This window comes from Xenopus laevis, chromosome 1L (assembly GCF_017654675.1).
Source record: "Xenopus laevis strain J_2021 chromosome 1L, Xenopus_laevis_v10.1, whole genome shotgun sequence".
NCBI lineage: Eukaryota > Metazoa > Chordata > Amphibia > Anura > Pipidae > Xenopus > Xenopus laevis.
Genome location: NC_054371.1, coordinates 108,894,729 through 108,920,103, shown reverse-complemented (window position 1 = coordinate 108,920,103; position 25,375 = coordinate 108,894,729). Strand labels below are relative to the sequence as shown.

Sequence of the window (25,375 nt, the reverse complement as noted above, 5' to 3'; positions counted from 1 at the left end):
GCACCTGGTGTGTGTAATATGCGACATTAGACCCCCCTAACAGTACAGAGACCCCAGAAAACCATATATTTTCAGAAAGTACACATTTTGACGAATCCAATATGGGTAAATATGTGTTCCTACTGCAAACTGTCAAACTGCAAAGCAATGCTGAACGTAACGGTTTTTATCAAATTTCTGAACATCGTCACAAAGCTTGAATTTTACCCCATTATATGCCCCACATTTCGTAACTTATCAGCATAAAACATCCTAAATATGAGCGCATGGGGTCTACTGAACACTTTGATGCCCAATATGCATAGATATACCAAACTATGTGGCGCACAGAGACCCCCAAATGACAATATGTATAGACATTTTCACGGCTGACGCGCTGGCTGCTGCAATATAACCACCCAGTGTGTGTATTATGCGACATTAGACCACCTAACAGCACAGAGACCCCAGAAAACCATATATTTTCAGAAAGTACACATTTTGACGAATCCAATATGGGTAAATAAGTGTTTCTACTGCAAACTGCCAAACTGCAAAGCAATGCTGAACATAACGGTTTTTATCAAATTTCTGAAAATCGTCACAAAGCTTGAATTCTACCCCATTATATGCCCCACATTTCGTAGCTTATCAGCATAAAACATCCTAAATATGAGCGCCAGGGGTCTACTGAACACTTTGATGCCCAATATGCATAGATATACCAAACTATGTTGCGCACAGAGACCCCCAAATGACAATATGTATAGACATTTTCACAGCTGACGCGCTGGCTGCTGCAATATAAGCACCTGGTGTGTGTATTATGCGACATTAGACCCCCCTAACAGTACAGAGACCCCAGAAAACCATATATTTTCAGAAAGTACACATTCTGACGAATCCAAAATGGGTAAATAAGTGTTTCTACAGCAAACTGCCAAACTGCAAAGCAATGCTGAACATAACGGTTTTTATCAAATTTCTGAAAATCGTCACAAAGCTTGAATTTTACCCCATTATGTGCCCCACATTTCGTAACGTATCAGCATAAAACATCCTAAATATGAATGACAGGGGTCTACTGAACACTTTGATGCCCAATATGCATAGATATACCAAACTATGTGGCGCACAGAGACCCCCAAATGGATATATAGTAGATAAAATTTACATAGGCAAAACAAAATAACACAGAACAGTGTGAAATGCAAATAAATCACCAAAAACTAATAAAACCACAAAAATCAATGCTTTTTTTTTTCACACTAGTGTAATCGGCCACCAGAATTACCGTTTGAATATTTTAGCTGGGGCCAAATCGATTATACGGGCAGAAACAAGTGAACAACACAAATGCAGAGCTGAAAATGCAATAAAATGGCTAAAAATTCAATAAAATGGCTAAAAATGCACCAAAATACCCAAAATTGCAATATAACCACCAAAATAACATACAAAAGCTATTGCACAGTACGGTTAGCGAATACGCTATTCGGAACGGCAATAAAACATTTTTTTTAGCCCAAAAAGAGACGATGCGATAAGAAAAAAAAAAAAAAAAGCCACAAAGCCATATATGTACATATGCGTGTGCACAACGGGTAAATTGCATGTTATTTGCGCATGTGCGCGTGTGCAAGTGTACATGGGTGCTGTGAGTGTGTGTGACCCCCCCAATCCCCAAAAATCTATGTGTGAGTGTGTGTAAGTGTGAATGTAAGTGTATATTACTGTAATAAGTGTGTGTTGGTGTGTTTGTGTGTTTTTGTGTGTGTAAATGTTACACTTACCTGGGGTAGATGCTGCAGATCGATCAGAAAGGGTCCCACGCAGCAGATCTCCAGCTCCAACGATCATCAGCCATGTGGGGGCGGAGCTGGGCGGAAGTGCGGCGCAGGCAGCAGCAGGACGCATAGGAAACGCGTCCCTGCTGCTGCTTTGGGGCCCCTGGGCGATCGCGCCCCAGGGGCCACACGATCCCCTGCTCTGCTCGTTGTCTAGGGGCAGGGGATCGTGAAGGAGCGGAGCGAGCGGCTCTAACAGCCGCTCCTCCGCTCGCAAACCCGGAAGTGCTGCAGAACGTAGAATCTACGATCTGTGGCACTTTGGTCCTTTGATCCACAGAACGTAGATTCTACGTTCTGTGGCACTTAAAGGGTTAAGAAAGGATAAGAATATTTGATTTGATTGACCAGTACCACTGATTCATTGTGTACCTAGCAACACCCCTATCAGTCTGTTACGTCAAAATACTACTGATTGGGGTTTCAGAGCCAAATCTTTCGTACTATACTCTATTATGTGCTTAGGGTGCCAGAAACGACTGCTTCTCACTTTTGAATCTGTTTGTTATGTTAATACTCACTGCAGTGCAATGGAAAATGTTATTTGGGTTTGGGACCCACTGCTCTCTTTGTATCATATGATTGTGCTACCAGCTGTCTGCCTTGCAGTGAACATTCTACGTCAGCAGTAGATATGTTATGCATACCTCCCAAAATGTAAAATACAATGAATGTTAATCATGAACCTGTCATATTACCGGTTATGTAATTTAGTTTTTTTTAATAAAAAATATATAAATAGCCAACTTCTTCTTTTATGTTTGGCTTTTCACTCTACTTTTGCATGCCCAAGAATGAAGAAGCAGAAGAAATAGATCACTCCATGGTGCTCGCTGGAAAAACCCCCGGCTGTTGCAGTTTACTACTGATAGGAGCACCGGCTGGGGTGTCAAGTAAGTACATACAATCATTTGGGGCAGGGCAGCCATCGGGGGGGGAGAGTTGTAGGGGGCCCGAGGGTAAGGGGGGCCCGGCCCCGGCCACGCCACACTTACTTGATTAGCCGGGCCCCCCCATCTTTCTGAGACCTGCTGACTTCGGGAAGGCATGGACGTTTAAGGGGCCCTGGCCACCAAGTTTCTTATAATGTGTGGAGGGGGGGCCCTGGACACCATTTTTTTTCTCATGTGGGGTCCTAGCCACCAATATTTTTTAATTGGGGGCCCTGGCCACAAATGTTTTTTTTATGGGGGGCCCTGACCACCAATATCTTTTTATTTTTTATTAACATGTGGGAACCCTAGCCACCAATATTTTTTTGTTTTTTTACTGTGTGGTGGGGAGGGCGGACCTGTAGGTGGGGCTTGCGGTGGGCGCAGCCCAGGGGGCCCAGTAAATTTTGTCGTATGGGGCCCTGCGATTTCTGATGGTGGTCCTGATTTGGGGTGCCTAACTTTTGGCACACCCCCTCCAAGTACAAATACCTTTACTGCTCTATTAATTTGACCTGCCAGAGTTTGCACAAAAATCCTTTCCTTCCTATTCAAATTGGGAGAAGAGGTTCTGACAAATGAAATGTACTTTTCGTTAAAGGAACAGTTCAGTGTGAAAATAAAAACTGTGTAAATAGATAGGCTGTGCAAAATAAAAAATGTTTCTAATATAGTTAGTTAGGCAAAAATGTAATGTATAAAGGCTGGAGTGACTGGATGTTTAACATAATAGCCAGAACACTACTTGCTGCTTTTCAGCTCTATAACTCTGAGCTAGTCAGCGACTTGAAGGGGGGCCACATGGTACATTTCTGTTCAGTGAGTTTGCAATTGCTCCTCAGCATTCAGCTCAGATTCAAAAGCAACAGATGTGACCCATCTGGCCCCCCTCTCGTTGGTTACTGCCTGGTAACCAGTCAGCGTAAACCAAGAGAGCTGAAAAGCAGGAAGTAGTGTTCTGGCTATTATGTTACACAACCAGTCACTCCAGCCTTTATACATTACATTTTTGCCTAACTAAATATATTAGAAACATCTTTTATTTTGCACAGCCTATCTATTTACCCAGTTTTTATTTTTATACTGAACAATTCCTTTAAAACAACACCAGCTCTTGTATGGCATGTCTTCCATGTGTCTCTTTCTTGCTAGGCACAATTAATCTATTGCATGCACCAGCCAATGGAAGAACAAAGTAGCACAAAAAAGAGTTCTTGTAAGCAGAGAAATCAAGTATATGCCACAAGCCGATATAATAAAAACCATACCTCCCAACATATAGGAAGTAAAAAGAGGGACAAAAAAAAATTTTTCCGCACGTAGCGCAGCAATTTTTTTGACCACACCCCTTTCTGTGGCCACCCCCCCAATTACCATGTTTGTTTTACAAAATTTGGCAGGTTATGAAAGTTTGAAAATATTTCTCCTTATCTAAACTGTGTTTTTGTGTCTCAAAATTGTTACAAAGTATCTTATTTGCACCTGTTAGCTGTTCTGGGCTCTCTGCTAAAAGCCAATTAAGTGAGAAACTTTGTTTCTTTTTCTGGCTGTTCAATGCAGAGAAAAGAGGGACTTTCCAGTACAAATGAGGGACTGCGGTTTGAGCTGTCAAAAGAGGGACTGTCCCTCTGAAAAAGGGACAGTTGGGAGGTATGTAAAAACTGACACTAAACAGGAACAGGGCTTGTTGTCTTTAGTCGCTTATCCTAGCCTGACATTTAAGCACTCCGCCCTTGTGCGTCCCTCCCCCAAGACGCCTGCGTGTGGCGTCCCCGCGCTCATATATGTGTAGTGTGACATCACAGGTATCGCGAGATGAGATTTGTGACGGCTGGATTAGCTATCCGGCAGGAGTCAAGGAGCTAAACGTTAACGGGGCTGCGGGACTTTTAAACAGCGAACCGGGACTGCGGGTTGTGTTAAGAAACCCGGGCCTGTCCCGGGAAAAGTGGGCCTGTTGTGAGGTATGCTGTGTCCTTCCAGTATGGATGAAGAGGGGTCAGAAGAGATTGGCTTTTTGGGAGACCTGTCAGTAGGAATGGACACTTTCATTCACCGCATTGACTCCACTGAAGTGATTTATCAGCCTCGCCGCAAGCGTGCCAAATTGGTTGGGAAGTATCTGATGGGGGATCTCCTCGGGGAGGGCTCTTATGGGAAAGTAAAGGAAATGCTGGACTCGGACACACTGTGTCGCCGTGCTGTCAAAATCCTGAAAAAAAAGAAGCTGCGAAGGATTCCCAATGGAGAGGCAAATGTCAAGAAGTGAGTTTTCTATTCCTCTCCCCAGTTTGTTTTTGTTAAAACTGATTAGGGTTGCCAAAGGTGAGGAGCTATATACGAGGAGACTGTATTCCATATCATCTGGACCTGTGTTTAAGAAACCACAACACAGCTTGTGTCAGCTATAATAAACCTTTGCAAACAAGCTTTGCTGCTGTCATTAATTCGGATCAAAAACTTCAAAAAGTTAGTTTGAAAGCAGGCCTGCATCTGCAATGATCTCTACATCACATCCTATAGAAAGAACCACATGCTTTCAATTGGAACATTCCTTAGTACATCGGGTTCAGGGGACATATTTCTCCCTTTATCCATGTACATGAGATGTGCAAAAGTCTCCTGGCATAACTGCACAATGGGATACATTAATAAAAAGATACATTTTATGATTACTGGGGACCCGTCAAAGTATTCCAAATCCTATTTTATCATTTTAGTCAAGCAAAATTAACTTTAATTACACTATATAAATTCATTGAATCTTGTTTCCTTCAGTCTGGGAACTCATAATTATAGCAAGCAAGCCGGAGCCATTTTGTGGACACTGTTATTAAGGCAATCCTTGCATCATCTCAGAATCTTGCTTGCCCCGCCTCTATGCATAAGGCATAGAGGAGGGGCAGGCAATATTTGATTGACAGCTGAGATTTTTACAAAAAGCTATGAACACTAAAATAAAAAAAAAATTTGGATTTCATGTTTAATTTGAAATGGACTTTTATTATACAGCTTTTTATGTCTGGGTGGCTGGTCCACTTTAACATGATCAGTGACATTACAGTATAGCATCACTAGACAAGTAGCCAAATTATTACGTTTTCTTTGCTTTCCTGCAATATTCAGCAGTTGTTTGTTTTAGATTGCATTCAATTTCAACTTTGCTTCATGACTTTAAACAATGTACGTTTCTTTAATCCTGACACAAACATGCCTTTGTATGTCTGTCTAATGAAAGACTTGGTGCTTTTTTGCAGTCCAGTTACAACATCGGAATGAAGGCCCTCTCCCATAGACTCCATTTTAATTAAATAATTAATATGTTTTAAAATGTTTTACTTTCCCTCTGTAATTATAAAACAGTACCTTGTACTTGATCCCAACTAAGATATAATTCATCTTTATTAGATGGAAATATTTCTATTAGGTTTAATGTTTAAATATTTTATTAAGATATTGAGATCCCAATTACAGAAATACCTCTTATACAGAAATCCCTAGGTTTTGAGCATTCTGAATAACAGGCCCCATTCCTGTAATAATGTAACATATTCATGTGGAAGCGAATTCTAGTTTAATTTTTCATCAGTTGTAATAGTTGGTCGGTTATGACACGGGGTGATTTATCAACAGTGGGCACAATTGCCCATGGGCAGTAACCCATGGCAACCAATCAAATTGCTGCATTCATTGTTCTACTTGCAGCTGGATTTAAAAAGCTAATCACTGATTGGTTGCTATAGGTAACTGCCCATGGGCAAATTTGCCCAGTGTTGATAAATGAGCCCCACTGAACGCTAAAACGAACCACTTGCAGTAGTAGTCAATTTAGCCTTGGTTTATAAAGTGCATGCTCAGTGGCGTAACTAGAGGGGCGTCGGCCCCCATGCAAAAAAATCTTCAGAGGGCCCGGCACACTCCAATCCCCATCCTCCCACCCACTTTAAATTAAAAATATCCTGAGGTTTTAAAGTTATTTGTAAATGTAGAATGTGTTTATACCTTTTTCTCAGATCTCGGGTTTTAAAGAAATTGTTCACCTTCCAAACACTTTTTCAGTTCAGTTGTTTTCAGATTGCTCGCCAGCAATCAAGTTTTTTTTCATTTATTTTCTGTTTTTTTATTACCATTTTTCTCAAAGATGAAGTTTAATGGGGAACTCCACAAAAACATAACTTTTTGAAAAGCAAATAATTTCAAGCAACTTTGTCATCAGTTATAAAGTATGCAAACGTTTCATGTTTTTTTATGGTTTCTGACAGTTCCCTAAGCCTAGCCTTCTGCTGATCTGTCTGACTACTGTTACTTTGTATCAACAGCCAGCTGTCCTTAGACTCCATCCTTCAAAGCCCACAATTCCCTGCACATGTGATTTCAATAAGGAACAGAGCATCACAGTGCAATGCATTGTGGGTTATGTATTTCCTGCATGCTTTCTATAAGCTGTGGAGAAGTTGTTACAATTTGTAACATCAGTGTTTAGTCCCTCCTTCCTTGCCAGAATTTGAAATGATGCAGAAAGAGAAGAACTGTTAACCAGCTGGATTGCAGCATAGAAGATGGCACGTATTCATACTTTTTGAAAAAAAAACAGGAACTGTGATGGGTAAATAACTAAATAAATGGATATGGGAAACGCCTACGGGCCACTGGGCAAACAGGAGCTAAGTAGTATTATCACCCGAGATCTCCACTCAATATAGTGTACAGAATGGGCAATATCTTATTGACATGCTCCCCAACAGAAATAACCATAAAAATGACTGCATACGTGGGTTTTCCCTTTTAAGGGAACCCTATGACCCAGAGAGTAGTTAAAGAAGGCACTGTATTGAATTGTTTAACTGTTCTGGTATTTTTGATTGTTAAACTAATTGTTCAGTGTCAAAATAAAAACTGGGTAAATAGATAGGCTGTGCAAAATAAAAAATGTTTCTAATATAGTTAGTTAGCCAAAAATGTAATGTATAAAGGCTGGAGTGATTTGATGTATAACATGTCAGTCAGGACACTACTTCCTGCTTTTCAGCTCTCTTGGTTTACACTGACTGGTTACCCTGACTACCAGGCAGTAACCAATCAGAGACTTGAGTGGTGTCCACATGGGTCATATCTGTTGCTTTTGAATCTGAGCTGAATGCTGAGGATCAATTGCAAACTCACTGGACAGAAATGTACCATGTGGCCCCCCTTCAAGTCGCTAACTAGCTCAGAGTTATAGAGCTGAAAAGCAGGAAGTTGGATTCTGGCTGTTTTATTATACATCTGTTCACTCCAACCTTTATATATTACATATTTGTCTAACTAACTATATTAGAAACATTTTTTATTTTGCACAGCCTATCTATTTACACAGTTTTTATTTTCACATTGAACTGTTCCTTTAAGTTTTAGTTGTAACCTGTTCATTTGCAATCTTTGACTCTTTCCTGGGTTAATAGTTTTGAACAACCCCAGGATTTGGTTCCTGGAAGCATCCCCGGTGGCCTGTTTTCTTAATCAAACAACCCAACAACACCTGACAAGCACCTCCAAATGAAAACCCAGCATTCATACACACACCCCTCTCTACTTTTAATTAAATTCTATATACCCATACCTATACTAACTATAGAGCTTAGTATCACAATAGCGTTTGATATTATGTCTGTCCAAAAAATCATCCAAGCCATTCTTAAAGGTATTAACTGAATCAGCCATCACAACATCACCCGGAAGTGCATTCCACAACCTCACTGTCCTGACTGTGAAGAACCCCCTACGTTGCTTCAAATGAAAGTTCTTTTCTTCTAGTCTAAAGGGGTGGCCTCTGATACGGTGATCCACTTTATGGGTAAAAAAGGTCCCATGCTATTTGTCTATAATGTCCTCTAAAGTACTTGTCAAGTGTAATCATGTCCCCTCGCAAGCGCCTTTTTTCCAGAGAAAACAACCCCAACCTTGACAGTCTACCCTCATTATTTGTCTTTCATCCCTCTAACCAATTTAGTTGCACGTCTCTGCACTCTCTCCAGCTCATTTATATCCTTCTTAAGGACTGGAGTCCAAAACTGCACTGCATACTCCAGATGAGGCCTTACCAGGGACCTATAAAGAGGCATAATTATGTTTTCATCCCTTGAGTTAATGCCCTTTTTATACAAGACAGAACTTTATTTGCTTTAGTAGCCACAGAATGACACTGCCCAGAATTAGAAAACTTATCTACAAAAATCCCTAGATCCTTCTCATTTAAGGAAACTCCCAACACACTGCCATTTAGTGTATGACTTGCATTTATATTATTTTTGCCAAAGTGCATAACCTTTATAGGTTGTCCTATAAATTTTATTGTTCGAGAACTGTTTTCTGTAATGGTGGTGTTGGTCATCCTCACCACTCATGTACTTTTCTTTAGGCAGCCCATGGCCACTACTTTTTTATACAGTGACTCGCTTGTCTGGTTAAAAAAATGGTTTTGCACTTTAATGCACTTTAGCATGCCACAGTATTACACACTTTAATAGAACATTTTTCACAGGCACCAGTACGACACTAAGGGGGTTATTCCTCAATGGTAAATAAAAATTAGGGTTTTTTTATACCTCAAATGAACTCATAACTTTCTTATTTAAAGGGATACTGTCATGGGAAAAAAATTTTTTTTCAAAATGAATCAGTTAATAGTGCTGCTCCAGCAGAATTCTGCTCTGAAATCCATTTCTCAAAAGAGCAAACAGATTTTTTTATATTCAATTTTGAAATCTGACATGGGGCTAGACATTTTGTCAATTTCCCAGCTGCCCCAAGTCATGTGACTTGTGCTCTGATAAATTTCAATCACTCTGTACTGCAAGTTGGAGTGATATCTCCCCCCTCCCTTTTCCCCCCCAGCAGCCAAACAAAAGAACAATGGGAATGTAACCAGATAACAGCTCCCTAACACAAGATAACAGCTGCCTGGTAGATCTAAGAACAACACTCAATAGTAAAAACCCATGTCCCACTGAGACACATTCAGTTACATTGAGAAGGAAAAACAGCAGCCTGCCAGAAAGTATTTCTCTCCTGAAGTGCAGGCACAAGTCACATGACATGGGGCAGCTGGGTAATTGACAAAATGTCTAGCCCCATGTCAGATTTCAAAATTGAATATAAAAAAAATCTGTTTGCTCTTTTGAGAAATGGATTTCAGTGCAGAATTCTGCTGGAGCAGCACTATTAACTGATCCATTTTGAAAAATTTTTTTTTCCCATGACAGTATCCCTTTAAGAAAAAACTCAAATGGAAAATACTCAATTCAAAAAGTAATAATTCTAATTAATCACGTTATCGGCAAAAAAAACTTTAATCTCCTGAATTGATCGACTTTAATGACAAAACCCTTAAAACTCTAACATAATGAAGGCTATTAAAATCTTCAAATGTTTCAAGGGACCTCTGCCATTGACTTCTACATGACCTTGACAGGCTTTAAATTATGTATTTTTGGGTTTGAGCTATTTCCTGGGTCGGGGTATAATAAATCAAGGCAAAATCTGTGTATCGCTGTTCAGCGCTGGCCCGTCCCCTTCAAGACTCGCCACACTTAATTCTTTGAAAAGCGGCTTTTATTCAGCTTGCATAAGTGATAACAGGCAGTGGGTAAGTGGTGCGAACTAACGCGTTTCGTGCCCTCTCTTATTGGCACTTCATCAGAGTGCTCTGATGAAGTGCCAATAAGAGAGGGCACGAAACGCGTTAGTTCGCACCACTTACCCACTGCCTGTTATCACTTATGCAAGCTGAATAAAAGCCGCTTTTCAAAGAATTAAGTGTGGCGAGTCTTGATGGGGACGGGCCAGCGCTGAACAGCGATACACAGATTTTGCCTTGTGAATACCGGCTTGGAGTTGCCGGAGTATCGCGAGAGCTGCGGCCGAGACGCCACAAGGAAGGGTGAGCTCCGTTCATTACATTCACAACCCGTGTTTCTCCTATAATAAATCAAGAAATATTTTTTTTTATTTAATAAAAACTCAAAAAATGTGAGTGTTTTAACTTGAAAATGTGAGTTCTGACCCAAAATAACCCTAGAAAACTTGAATTTTCATCGAAAACACAATTCGGGGAAGAGGGGAAACAATCATTCTTTGTTTACTTTGGTTACTTTGGTTCTTGCAGGGAGCAATGCAGTATTTAAAATTGACTCCCCACTTGCAGCAGGGAATTCCTGAGCAATACCCATACATAAGGGTATGATAAATGTTTTAGAGTGTGTCAGTGTCCCTTCAGAAAGCTTTTTGGGGCTATTCTAACTTAACCGTACCCTGCTCTTCCCCGCTTTCCCTGTTGGCCAGGGCACAGACCAGATTGGCTGTCCTTCATATGGACAGCAGCTTTTGGGTAATTGCTGCTATTAGAGGATCTCTGCTGCTAAAAAACATTATGTAGAAGAACCCTGAAAATTATTTCTTGCTCTCCCACTTTTAGCAACATTATGATAGATAGATAGATAGATAGATAGATAGATATTATTACTATTTTATTATTTAAAAAAATTATTTATAAAGCAACAACAAGTTCCACAGAGCTGTGCAATAAAGAGGTGTATACATTGAACATACAACAATACATACAAAAGCAAATAACCAACAGAAGGTAAAGAGGGCCCTGGCCAAAAGAGCTTAAAATCCAAAAGGTAGTCATTAGTAGGGATGCACCGAATCCAGGATTCAGTTCAGGATTTGGCTTTTTTCAGCGGGATTTGGATTTGGCAGAATCTTTCTGCCCGGTTGAACCAAATCCTAATTTGCATATGTAAATTAGGGGCGGGAGGCAAATGCGTGACTTTTTGTCACAAAACAAGAAAGTAAAAAGTGTTTTACCCTTCGCACCCCTAATTTGCATACGCAAATTAGGATTAAGTTCGGTATTCGCCAAATCTTTTGCAAAGGATTCGGGGCTTCGGCCAAATCCAAAATAGTGGATTCGGTGCATCCCTAGTAATTAGTTATGTTCTCTACAGTCATGATAGGTACTTATCTTGTCTACTGATGTCACAGTTCCATTTTTTTTAGCCAAATTAAAGTAACAATTCCGGCTATCGTTACAGTATGTATTGATGTGGCAATGAAGGAAAAAGGAAGATAAAAGGAAAGAAAGGGAAGAAGTCAAAGAAAGAAGAGAGAAGAAAATAGCATGCTTATTTAAAACAGTTGGTTTATTGTTACATAGTTTACCCAAGATAACCAACTGATAACCTGTGTCTATTTAGTTGCAGATCAAATGTTTGCCAGGCTCTTATTGGGAAGATTGAGTAGTAGTTGAGCTAAAAAAAAAAAAATATAGAAAAGACTGAAATAATGAATGTGGTTCCCAATAATGACTTGATACAGAATTTGATTTTGTGTCCAGTTATCAAATTTCTGCGCGTGTACACGTGGCAGAAAGAATGGGTTGCCCACTATTGATTGCAAAAATGGTGTTTGTTTACAGAAAGTGTACCATTGCCTGCATGAATCCCATAGATTGGCAAAGAATGTGTTTAACGCAGATAACTTTTGGGGTCAACTTGGGGCAATGACAGTTGGTTTAGATCAATGTGTCAGTTTTGAAAAGAAAAAAAAAGTCCAGGAAATATTCTGGTGTTTTGTTGCTGCGACAATATGTTGCATGTGCCATTAAACCAAGGCTCTATTTCTTTTATTATTCCTATGTTTTATTGCTCAGCTTTCTATTTTGACCCTCCTTGTTTACATTTTATGATTTCAAAATTGCTAGGGTTAATGTGTCCTAGAAACCAGAAAACAAAATTTAAGCTTTAAAGCCAGTATATTGTCTGTAAGTTCTAACTTGAACTATGCCTTTAAAAGGATTTAAGCCCCACAATTGAACTGTCAAAAACGTGGCTAAAATTAGGCCAATTTACCCAATTGTTCAATGTTCCATAGGGCACGTAGTAAATATATCCCCTTTGTACTTGCAGTGCTGTAGGGAAGGGCTGAACGCTGGCGGGACAAAACATCTTGATAAAGTTTTCAACCACATCTATTTGTTGACTGATTTGATATTGTACTTACTATCTTATTGCTCATGTGGTGACTATTGATAACCTGTCCTATTCCTTTAGGGAGATACAACTACTGAGGCGTTTGAGGCATCGGAATGTTATCCAGTTAGTAGATGTGCTCTACAATGAAGAAAAGCAAAAAATATATCCTTGATTGTTGCATGGGATATGCTGAAGATGGATCAACAGAAGCTACTGTATTGGAAAGGGAAATTTTCTCATATTGAGATATAGAGGAAAAAAAAGATGGAAAAAGATATTGTGACTGCAGTATCACCCAATTAACCACTTGGTGTCTCCACCGAAGTACGGTATCTGTTAGAAAAGCTTTCTATATTACAAACTGTGCTTAAGGAACTCATTTCATGCTTTTGTTTCAATCCACAAATTATTAATATATGGCAATAAACATAAATTGGCACACTCAGGTTTTGTTAAAAATGCAAAAAGGAGATTTTATTTTACATTTCTGTCCCAAACCAGGACAGTGTTCTCTGACGGAGGTACTAGTTTGGCACCAGAACATTAAATTAAATATCCTTTTTGCATATTGTACAAATGCAAGTGTGCCAGTTTATACTTTTTTCCACATAATATATAGGTGTACTCCACAGACAGTCAGTAACCTGGGTGCTTAGTATTATCAGGGATCTCTCACTCAAAAAACATCTTGCCTGGGTGCATGTAAACAGAGTAAAAACAAAATGTTTCTCACTTCACAAGCTCATTGTTTTTTAATACGCAAAAAACAAAATGTCCAAGTTTCAATCTCAGCACGGTTATTTTCTTCAGGGCTTTAGGGACAGGATTGTGATCAGTGCAAACCCTTAATCTTTCCAAGGCAGAAAAGCACCAAAGGAAACCCCTTAAGCTCTATGGAAAGTAAATTAAAACTAATAAGCAAATAAACCTTTAAAAATCCATAAAATAAAGATGATCAGAGACCAAACTGTGAGATCAGTTGTACTCAGAGTAATACAGATGAAAAACACAGACGTATGAAGGGTTACCAGAAGTGCCAACAAGTGGCATCTATAGAAAGAACAGGCTAATAGGTGCATCGTGATTGATATCAGACTGAAGACAAGTACATGACAGTATGTGGAGGACAAGAAACCCCAACCCAATGTGTCCAGAGAAGCATGCCAATATACAAACCGCTAGATGCACTTCACGCTAAAAATGTAAAACGTTAAAATTGCTACTGAGACCACTGACTGCTGTGATTTAAAACAGCCATGTGTGGGCAAGGGAGACACGTTTGCTTGGTGTTATGCATGTTGAGCATTATAGTTTAAACACCTATATCACCCTGACAGTACAAACAAAAGCAGCAACGTTGCCTTGCAAAGCATACATCGCCTGAACTCTGGTAGGCTGACCAAAACCTGTCATGCTATCCAGTACTTAGGTAATCTTAGAAAGGCACAGGTAACGTGTGTGCGCAGCAAAAGCTCATTCAACCTCAGTCATGGGCCAACTGCACCATCATGAGAAACACTAGATTGCTGTGCACAGTTGCCCTATAGCTATACAAGTATGGTGGTAAAACTTGCAACCCTAGGGAGACGCTCTGTCACTTAATAGGGATAGAGGGCTTAACACTCACTACATATGGCTGCACCAACGTGGGTTGACTGTGTTATGCAGCAAAAAGTCTCATCTACTTGATCCCCCAATAGAAACAAAAAGTGCAACAGGAGCATAATAAAAAAAAAAAAAGCAATATGGAAAACAAAAAGGTGTGAAAAGAGAAGAGTGTGAACCATTTTATGTCGACCAATATAGAGCCTAAATAGAGGCAAATGCCCATGCGGAAATATAATTTATTGTCTCAAGAATAGGTCGCATGCTGATTGCAGCAGTGGCAACATACAGTACTCAATAGATCAGTGTATAACCCAATGAATCTCAATGAAGTTACAGAAAAACTGAGGAGAATCACGTTCAAATCCCTTTGGGTAACAATGTCAAGTCTATGAATCCAGTTTTTTTCAACATGGGCTAAGTTTCTGTCCCCTCCTGCTCTGGCATAACACTGAAATTTGACTGCTGCTTTTGTTCACACTCTGCTGTCAGGGTGATGCCACATATATAGAGTACCATGTTCTAGATAAGGAAGTGTTTGCTTGGTGTTATGCGTGTTGAACTTTACATTTGTTTATAAAGCACCAGCATTCTGCAACACTATATAATTAATGGCTGTTTAATTATATGTCTGTATTGCAGTTTCTTCTTTTTTTTATTGCATATTGAAATCAGGTTTACAGTGATTTAGAATAATTATGATAACATATTATTATGATAACATTGATGCTGCCCCAATTTTCAGTATCTCTGCCATACATGTAAGGTGTGTTTTCCTTAACCACTGCTATACGTATATGGTGATGGAATATTGTGTTTGTGGGATGCAGGAGATGCTGGACAGTGTGCAGGACAAACACTTCCCTGTTTTTCAAGCCCACGGGTATGTATAATATCTCTTTTTGCAAAGCACAATATGGCAATCGCTAGTAAATATATTCTACTTTTAAATTATGTCGCAAAATAGTTTACTTACTCTGTGGAATGCCACTATTCTTTACCCACAATGATTTTATTCAGCCATTCTAATCTTTTCTCTTCTTCATTAGTCGCCCGAAGAAGAGGAGATTTTCGCTGGGCGACTTATCTCCCCAAATAGCTGTGCCACCACTCTAAAGGTGTAGGTCATCTACTTCATACTTAATAAGAATTAAGTATGATAGATCATGAAATTCTGAGACATTTCCAGTTGGTAATTTTTTAAGAAATTATTTAACTTTTTTTTTTTCCAGTAACTCTTCAATTTGACATTTTAACAGCTAGCTATCTGGTTGCTAGGGATCAAGTTACCCTAGAAATTAGGCAGTGGTGGTTGACCGACTGGGACATGAGTAGGAAAATAACTGGAGTAGAAAATATAATGAATAAAAAGTAATAACCATAAACACCAACAGCTGGAAATAGGCAGAAGAGGAAGGCAAATAATTCAATAATAAAGGTGAACGACCCTCTTGACTCTAACTTCTTTTGCTCTATAGTTATTTTTGCCAACTTATTGATGGTCTAGAATACCTTCACAGTCAGGGAATTGTCCACAAAGACATTAAACCAGGGAATTTGCTGCTAACAACAGACGGGACACTCAAAATCTCAGACCTGGGGGTGGCAGAGGTATGTAATTATGGATTATTAAAAAAATCTTAAATATTTGGACGTTCGGCGATAAGGTAAAAAAGTTTTTCACTTTTGCAGGCTTTACACCCATTTGCTGAAGGTGATACTTGTAGGACCAGCCAGGGATCTCCAGCTTTCCAGCCTCCAGAGATTGCCAATGGCCTGGACACCTTCTCAGGGTTCAAAGTGGACATCTGGTCAGCAGGAGTAACGCTGTGAGTAACGAGCCTTTATCATCTATCTGCATTCACCTAGCACAGTTCCTGTGGAAAACAGCCATTATGCCACCACCTGTTTTGTTAGAAAATATTTGGTGCTTTTTTTTCAGAATTTTGCTGTGTACTATTAATAAAATAATATATTAATAAAAACAAAGCTGGTCAAGGGACCAGACTGACTGTTTGGACACTCTTTGACATGGCATTGTGAAATACAGTTGTGCAATCCCATCAAATAGTTTTTTTTGTCTGACTCAAAATCCAGTCTACTGAAGCCTTTCATCTACACCAGTGGAAGGTCATTGGCCACTACAGAAATTACCGGTACAGGATTTTGTATCCCTTCCAAATCTCTTATGGACTGGGCCGGCGGGACACCGGGAAATAACCCAGTGGGCTCCAGCCCACATGGGCCCCTGTCGGCCCAGACCCGCTGCCCCAGCTCTGCTCCCCCAGAAAAGATAAAGCTGTTGCCGTGGCGCGTCTTCTGCGCATGTGCGTCTTCCGCACGCACATGGCGTGTTTATGGATGTGCGCAGGGGACTGGAAGTTAGGGGCCCTCGGTCGTGTCTTTTGAGTGCACACGGCGCATTCGTGCAAGTGGGCTGGAGGACAGAAGGGGGGACTGCAGGCCCCCCAATTCGACCCTGCTTATGTGTCACTTGGCCCACGGGTTGAATTCGTAAATATCTGCTATCCAAAAATGTGGCGATCTTTTTCTTATCTCAGCATGTTTATTAAAAGGGTTGTTCACCTTTAAATTAACTTTTAGTATGATATAGAGAGTGATATTATGAGACAATTTGTAACTGTTTTAATTTTTTATTATTTCCGGTTTTTGTTATTTAGCTTTTTTTTCAGGAACTCTCCAAATTACAATTTCAACAATCTGGATGCTAGGATCCACATTACCCTAGCAACCATGCATTCATCTGAATAAGAGAATGTAATAGGAGAGAGCCTGAATAGAAAGATGAGTAACATATAGTAGCAATAACAGTAATATTCTAGCTTACAGAGCAGTTATTTAGATGGAGTCAAGGCAAATAATTAAAAACCTATAAAAAAAAATGACCAATTGAAAAGTTGCTTATAATTGGCCATTCTATAACATAATTAAAGTTAACTTAAAGGTGAACAAGGGGGGATTTAAATGATTTCTTGACTGTTTCATTTATATGTAACAAAGTTCACTATAAACAAATATTTGTCCCTGCATAGGTATAATATTACCACAGGACTGTACCCATTCGAGGGGGACAATATATATAAATTGTTTGAAAACATTGGAAAGGGAGACTACTCCATCCCAGAGGAATGTGGACCCTTGCTGTCTGACTTGTTAAGAGGTGAGAGAGGGATAAGGAGATCTTAAAAAAAAAAAAAAAAAAATGTTTTAAGAAGGCAGAAATAGGGGAGAAAGAAAATAAAAAACAGTAGTAGTACTGTGATATTGCCTAATTATATAATGCTTATATATAAAGTTTAGTGGAAATTCGGTTCGGGATTCGGCCGAATCCTTCTGCCTAGCCGAACCGAATCTGAATCCAAATTTGCATATACAAATTAGGGGCGGGGAGAGAAATCACGTGACTTTTTGTCTTAAAACAAGGAAGTAAACAATGTTTTCCCCTTCCCAGCCCTAATTTGCATATGCAAATTTGGTTTGGTATTTGGCCGAATCTTTCTCGAAGGTTTCCGGGGTTCGGCCGAATCCAAAATAGTAGATTATGTGCATCCCTAGTGGAAATGTATTTCTTTCTGTCTCTAAATGTCTGTCTTGGCCCATGCCTTTTTCTTATACTTTTCTGTGCCAATTCCATGTCTAGTGTGAAAGTAAAGCTGAATATGTGCAGCATATTATCCTTATTAATCTATTCAATATTAAGTGTATTTTCTACTGGCATTTTTCAGCGAACCAAGAAGCTCTCATGCAGCTTGACATTTAGTTGGAATGTGCACATCACTAGTGGTGATAAGGGAATTTATCCAGAAACCTTGCATTTAAGGGTCATCCTCCTGTCACTGCAGGTAAAAGGCAGATTTCATTTAAATAAATGGCATGCTACACTGGTGTGTTTAGGTGCTTCTCTGTTCCCTGAAAAATGCTGGTGAAGAGCACACCACATACCATATACCTAACAGAAGAATAGTCCCAGGAAGGGAAGCTTGCTGAATAATTAACTCTTTATATTTATTAAATGGATATACTACCATTGCATAATATTACCATAAAGATTAAATGAAAGTTTCACATAAACTGTTTTGTGTATACGTAGTATACCCTCACCCCATCTCCGTCGATAGGCTATTAATTGAAAACATGTCACTTGCTGGAAAACTCTTTGCATTGAAGTCCTTTGACTTCTGCTGAAAAAATGGCTTACAGAGATAAGCAATGGTGGTTTCAGAAATGTTTTACACTACAGTTAGGTCCATAAATATTTGGACAGACTTTTTTTTTTCTAATTTTGGTTCTGTACATTACCACAATGAATTTTAAATGAAACAACTCGGATGCAGTTGAACTGCAGACTTTCAGTTTTAATTCAGTGGGGTGAACAAAAAGATTGCATAAAAACGTGAGGAACTAAAGCTTTTTTTTTTTTTTTTAACACAATCACTTAATTTTAGGGGCTCAAAAGTAATTGGATAAATTAAAAAACTAAAAATAAAATGTTAATTTCTAATACTTGGTTGAAAACCCTTTGCTGGCAATGACAGCCTGAAGTCTTGAACTCATGGACATCACCAGATTCTGGGTTTCCTCCTTTTTAATGCTCTGCCAGGCCTTTACTGGAGCGGCTTTCAGTTGCGGTTTGTTTGGGGGCCTTTCTGTCCAAAATTTAGTCTTCAACAAATGAAATTCATGCTCAATTGGGTTCAGATCAGGTGACTGACTTGGCCATTCAAGAATATTCCACTTTTTTGCTTTAATAAACTCCTGGTTTGCTTTGGGTGTATGTTTTGGGTCATTGACTATCTGTATTATGAAATGCCTCCCAACCAATTTGACTGCATTTAGCTGGATTTGAGCAGACAGTCTCTCTGAACACCTCAGAATTCATTCGGCTGCTTCTGTCCTGTGTCACATCATGGATAAACACTAGTGTCCCTGTGCCACTGGCAGCCATGCACGCCCAAGCCATCACACTGCCTCCTCCATGTTTTATAGAAGATGTGGTATGCTTTGGATCATGAGCTGTTCCACACCTTCTCCATGTTTTTTTCTTGCCATCATTCTGGTAGAGGTTGATCTTTATTTCATCTGTCCAAAGAATGTTTTTCCAGCACTGTGCTGGCTTTTTTTAGATGTTTTTTTTTTTTAGCAAAGTCCAATATAGCCTTCCTATTCTTGCACTCTCTGTATTTACTTTCATGCAGTCTTCTCTTTATGGTAGACTTGGACTTGGTTACGCCTACCTCCTGGAGAGTGGTGTTCACTTGTTTGGCTGTTGTGAAGGGGTTTCTCTTGACCATGGAAATGATCAAGCGATCATCCACCATTGTTGTCTTCTGTGGAAGTCCAGGTCTTTGTGTTGCTGAGTTCACCCTTTCTTTCTTTCTTTCTTTCTTTCTTTCTTTCTTTCTTTCTTTCTTTCTTTCTTTCTTTCTTTCTTTCTTTCTTTCTTTCTTTCTGTACCAAACTGTAGATTTTGCCACTAGTAATATTGTAGCAATTTCTCGTGTGGGTTTTTTTCTGTTTTTGCAGCTTAAGGATGGCTTGTTTCACCTGCATGGAGAGCTCCTTTGACCGCATGTTGTCTGTTCACAGCAGAATCTTACACCGACAAGCACCCCCCTCAAATCAACTCCAGGGCTTTTATCTGCTTCATTGATAATGAAATAACAAAGGAATTGCATACACCTGTCCATGTAATAGTCAATAGTCAATTGTCCAATTACTTTTATGCCCATGAAATGAAGTGATTGTTTTAAAAAAAAAGAAAAAAAAGAAAAAGGCTTTAGTTCCTCACATGTTTATGCAATCTTTTTGTTCAACCCGCTGAATTAAAACTGAAAGTCTGCAGTTCAACTGCATCTTAGTTGTTTCATTTAAAATTCATTGTGGTAATGTACAGAACTAAAATTAGAAAAAACAAATATTTATGGACCTAACTGTATGTTTTGGGTTTCTGTACCAGCCCAAGGCAACTACAGCCGTTTAACAGGGAAGATCTGTGTCTCCGAAGATGCCCCAGTAGCTCCCCATCTTCTTTTCTGCAGATTCACTGCACATGCTCTGTGCTGCTATCACTTACTGAGCTTAGGGACCCACTCACAATATACAGCCACCTGGGCAGTATTTTACTTCCAGAAAAGGTAGCAACCCTACCTGCAACTAAGCTTAGCTTCTCAACAGCTGCTCAGAGCCCACTGAGCATGTGAGTGTCGCAGACACTTTCGAAGATGGTGACCCCCTGTGACAAGTTTGAAGCCCTGGATCATTGCTACTATTGAGAAGGTGAAACTTTAGGCTGGTGCTAGAAGTGCAGTATATAAAATATGGCATTTTTGGCCATATTCATTTTCAGGGTTTAGTTCTCCTTTAAAGGGACAGTATACCCATTATTTAAACAAATAAAGCATGCTTCTCCATGGATGGGTGATTTGTTTTGCCCTTGCTTGTAAGGACTGCAAGTAAATATTAGTACATTTGTACCATAATCCTTAGCCTGTGAAGCTAATGTAGCAGTTGTACTTCTTGTTTCTCTGTTCATCCTACTGTGTGAAGTTGTAAGACTATGCGCGTAATTATCAGGGAAAGAGTAAATGTGTTCAGAGGTAGCTATTCATTTTTGTGCAAAGCATCACTAATATTGATGACTATCATTGAAAAGAAACAGAAACTACAAATGCGTAGGACCCAGATAGTAGTCAATGCGTTGTCGTGTGTGTGTATATATGTATGTGTGGCAGAAAACTGCACTGGTCCAGGGTTATTCCAGTGAGCACCACAGAGAGACCTCTTCCCGCTTTTTCGTTTTTAAAATTTACTGGGGCAGACGAATGCACAGTTGAACGAAATAGCCGACTTTTTAGTTAAAGTTCGGCTGTTCGTTCTAATGCGCATGCGCAGCCGAGCGATAAAAGAGGAATACGGAAGAGAATAGCTCTGTGGTGCTCACTGGTATAACCCCGGGCCGCTGCAGTTTTATGCTGATAGGAGCACCGACCTGGGGGTTTCAGGTAAGTATATATAATTACTTGGGGTGCCCAAGCCTTTCCTTCTCCTTTAAACGTGAACCACCCATTTAAAAAATAGAATTTTGGTTCTTAAAATTACCAGCCGAAACTTTTTGCCACAAGTTTCTCTGCTTGCGTCATGGTATGAGCTTCCTGGTCCATGCCATGTAGCGCTAAGTAGGTTGTAGAAAAAAATCATGATTTGAGGCTACACAGTTTTGTGAGATAGAAACTTTCCATTGTATTAATACTTAGATTAAAAGTTAGAGTTTAAGGGTAAGGCCACACTGGGCGTTTTGGGGAGATTTGGTCGCCTAGCGACTAATCGCCTCGTCCTTTGCGGCGACCAATCTCCCCAACCACATTCCCTCACTCCCCTTACATTCCCTTAGCGCCGGCTAAAATGAAAAAATGCCGGCGCTAATCACACACGGAGACTTTGGAAAATGAACCGCCGTGTGCGATTAGTGCGATTATTTTTTCATTTTAGCCGGAGCAGAGTGAGGGAAGGCATTTGGGGAGATGGGTCGCCGCAAAGACGAGGTGATTAGTCGCCAGGCGACCAAAATGCCCAGTGTGGCCTTACCCTGAAAAGTATAAAATGTGTTAAAGGGATACTGTCATGGGAAAAAAAAATGTTTTCAAAATGAATCAGTTAATAGAGCTGCTCCAGCAGAATTCTGAATTGAAATCCATTTCTCAAAATTTTTTATATTCGATTTTGAAATCTGACATGGGGCTAGACATATTGTCAATTTCCCAGCTGCCCCAAGTCATGGGATTTATGCTCTGATAAACTTCAATCACTCTTTGCTGCTGTACTGCAAGTTAGACTGATATCACCCTCCTCCCTTCCCCCCCCCCCCAGCAGCCAAACAAAAGAACAATGGGAAGGTAACCAGATAGCAGCTCCCTAACGCAAGATAACAGCTGCCTGGTAGATCTAAGAACAGCCACATGACTGGGGGCAGCTGGGAATTCGACAAAATGTCTAGCCCCATGTCAGATTTCAAAATTGAATATAAAAAAATCTGTTTGCTGTTTTGAGAAATGGATTTCAGTGCAGAATTCAGCTGGACTAGCACTATTAACTGATGCGTTTTGAAAAAAATTTTTTTTACAGATGACAGGATCCCTTTAAGGAAATGGGATCAGGGAGTGCACTCATAGTGACCTACATAAAGGGCCTTGCTGATGATATTGGAAATCTCATAAAGACAGAGTGTTTTCCATGATCTTTTCATTTTTCTTTTGTTTTGTTATGGTTAATGGTTATATAAATAACAGAAGCATGTTGTTGGAACAGAATGCATTAAACATCCCATCTCCTGGACTACTCAGGGAAGACTCTGCAATATTGGTAACACAATCCAGATGACATATGGACTATATACTTTACCCCATTTTGCCTTCACTGTTTTCTACTGAAACTGTCTGTAACAATGTCAATGTGATATTTATTCTGACATGGAGATGGCTTGACTTTGTACAATTAATTCTTAAATAAAAATAATTTAAAAAAATGTTAAGGTATTACAGTTGCACAAAGGCAATACCTTTGTAATTCTCCTCAACTCTCCAAAGATTGGGAGCTTTAGGACTCTTAAAGGGAACATATATGTAATAAAAGATTAATTTGACCAGGTGCAGTAACTCCTAGCAGCCCTTCAGCATTTAATGGTCACCAGGTTCAGATTTACATAGTGGGCACCCCTAGGCCCACTTCAGTTTGTCGATCCTTTATTTGTGCAAATCTTCATCATTGGGACTGGAGCAATGAAGATTGGCACATGGAAAATTAAAGAAATTATTGTATCTCCAGCGCATCCCCAGTGTTTTTAAACCAATGTGGGTGTGGTTGGGCAGCATGCTGCCCCCCTAAAATCCTACTGCCCTAGGCCCGGGTCTTGGGGGGCCTTTCCACAGATCCGGGCCTGCTGGTCACCCGTTTAAAAACATCTTATTTGTTGCTGTGGGTTACTGCACCTGGGCAACCTTAGTGCCTTTTATGAAATATCGGGTGATAGTGGGTTTTTAAAATCACCCGCATCGTAAGCAGTGATAACAGTCAATATCGAGTACAGGTATGGGATCTCTTGGAGCTTAATATCCAGAAAGCTTTGAATGTAAGCAAGTAAATAAATAATTTGAAATAAATACAAAATTTCTAAATGATTTCCTTTTTTTCTGTTATAATAAAACGGTACTTTGTACTTGATGGTATTGGTAACTATGCTGCATAAATCCATATTGGTGGCAAAACAATTGTATTTGGTGTAGTTTAGATATGTTGATCCAAATTATGAAAAAAAAAAAAAAAAAGCCTTGTCCGGAAAAAACCAAGAATTCCAAATAATTGATCATGTATCTGTACAATGCAGACTTTGTCTTGCAGAAGGATTGCAAATTTAAGGTGCACTTGTGGGGTACAGAGTGCAAAGTACAGTTTTTGGACACAAATCACCATGAGTTTTCTGGCTTCTGCACAGAATTCCAGTGTTATTGTTGGCACACACAGAGTTGAATGCACCTCAGCTGTACTTGATTGAAATGAACCCTACTGCATAAGCATGTGCACAGCATCTGATGCTAAGTACGGCTTGCATTTACAGAGAGGGGATTGTATCAGGCTTTTTATATACATGACTGCTTCTTCTACAGATATGGAATCGATTATATCAAAATCGATTATATGGAAACCTTGCCATGTGATGACAATGCATTCATATAGGGTTTTTATAATATTTAGTATTCTTATGGTATGGTAAGGACAGGAATCGGAGAGACAACCATATCCATGCAGAAAGATCCCTTATGCAGAAAAACCTTAGGCTCAGGCCTGTATTTGTGGTCAGGCTACAGAGGCCAGGGCCTAGGGCAGCAGAGTGGGTGTAAATACCTGGGCGGCCAAGGGGTGCACATTTTTTTTAATCCAGCCCTGCTCAGGTCACAAACTCTCTGCATAATAATCCCACACCTGTATAACATGGTGTTTTCAACATTATGTCCTGAGTATATATTTTTGGAAGTGATAGCTATAAAACAGCTTTTACAGTTATACAGGTTTGGGACCTGTTATCCAGAATGCTCCAGATCTGGGGTTTTCTGGTTTATGGCTCTTTCCAGTATTTGGAACTTCATACTTTGCGTCTACTAGAAAATAATTTTAAACATTAAATAGGCTGGTATTGCTTCCAATAAAGGATTCATTATATCTTAGTCTGGATCAAGTACAAGGTACTGTTTTATTATTATTATTATTATTATTATTATTATTAATAAGAAAAATATTTTTTTTTTAAAAAATGTGGATTATTTGGATAAAATTGAGTCTATGGTAGGTGGCTTTTCCGTAATTTGTAGCTTTCCGGGTAACTGATCCCATGCCTGTATTTGTTATGTTTAAGCTTTTTTTCTGCCAAACATCGTCCGAGCTAGCCAAGATTATGATTATTGTTCTCTCCTGTCCCAGTCCATAAAGGGTATATTGAAATTAACGTTATACTGTTTTCTAGGAATGTTGGAGTACGACCCAGCCAAGAGGTTCTCAATACAACAGATCCGTCAGCACAAGTGAGTTTAAACACAGTGTTTCTCGGTTTTTAGTCTGGATCATCTTTTCTACTTCTAGTCTTTCTTCTGATACCTTTATTCTTGCTGGTGTGCCTTCATTTTCTACTGCATGCAATTTCTACCATCCTCCATCTTTTTTTCTTTGTAATGTACACACACTCTTTCTCTTTCTTCGGTGTTTCTGACACCCACCTTCAATCCACTTTCTTTGCGAGTGTCACGTAAGTCTCCTCTTTCTGTATTCAAGCCACACTTAACTACTCTATTTTCATTGCATGGATAACTCTCTGCTTCCTGCCCTTCCCCCACCTTTCTGCGTCACTGTGTATTCCACTGGAGACTGATGCTGCTGCTGCACGCACAAGCTGATATAAGGATTTTCTCTGGCGTGTGTGTGAGAAAAGTAG

General features: G+C 39.6%; 1 protein-coding gene across 1 annotated transcript in view; it reads left to right on the top strand.

Annotated features, from left to right (window-relative positions):
* Positions 1-4,578: 4,578 nt before the first annotated feature.
* Positions 4,579-25,375, top strand: part of stk11.L (serine/threonine kinase 11 L homeolog) — a gene marked incomplete at its 5' end in the record, with an annotated part of 31,533 nt that continues 10,736 nt past the window's right edge. Inside the window, 7 exon segments of the mRNA NM_001090289.1 lie at positions 4,579-5,023; positions 12,850-12,933; positions 15,170-15,259; positions 15,855-15,987; positions 16,069-16,205; positions 17,430-17,557; positions 24,911-24,968. Of these exon segments, the coding sequence (NP_001083758.1) occupies positions 4,725-5,023; positions 12,850-12,933; positions 15,170-15,259; positions 15,855-15,987; positions 16,069-16,205; positions 17,430-17,557; positions 24,911-24,968 (929 nt within the window).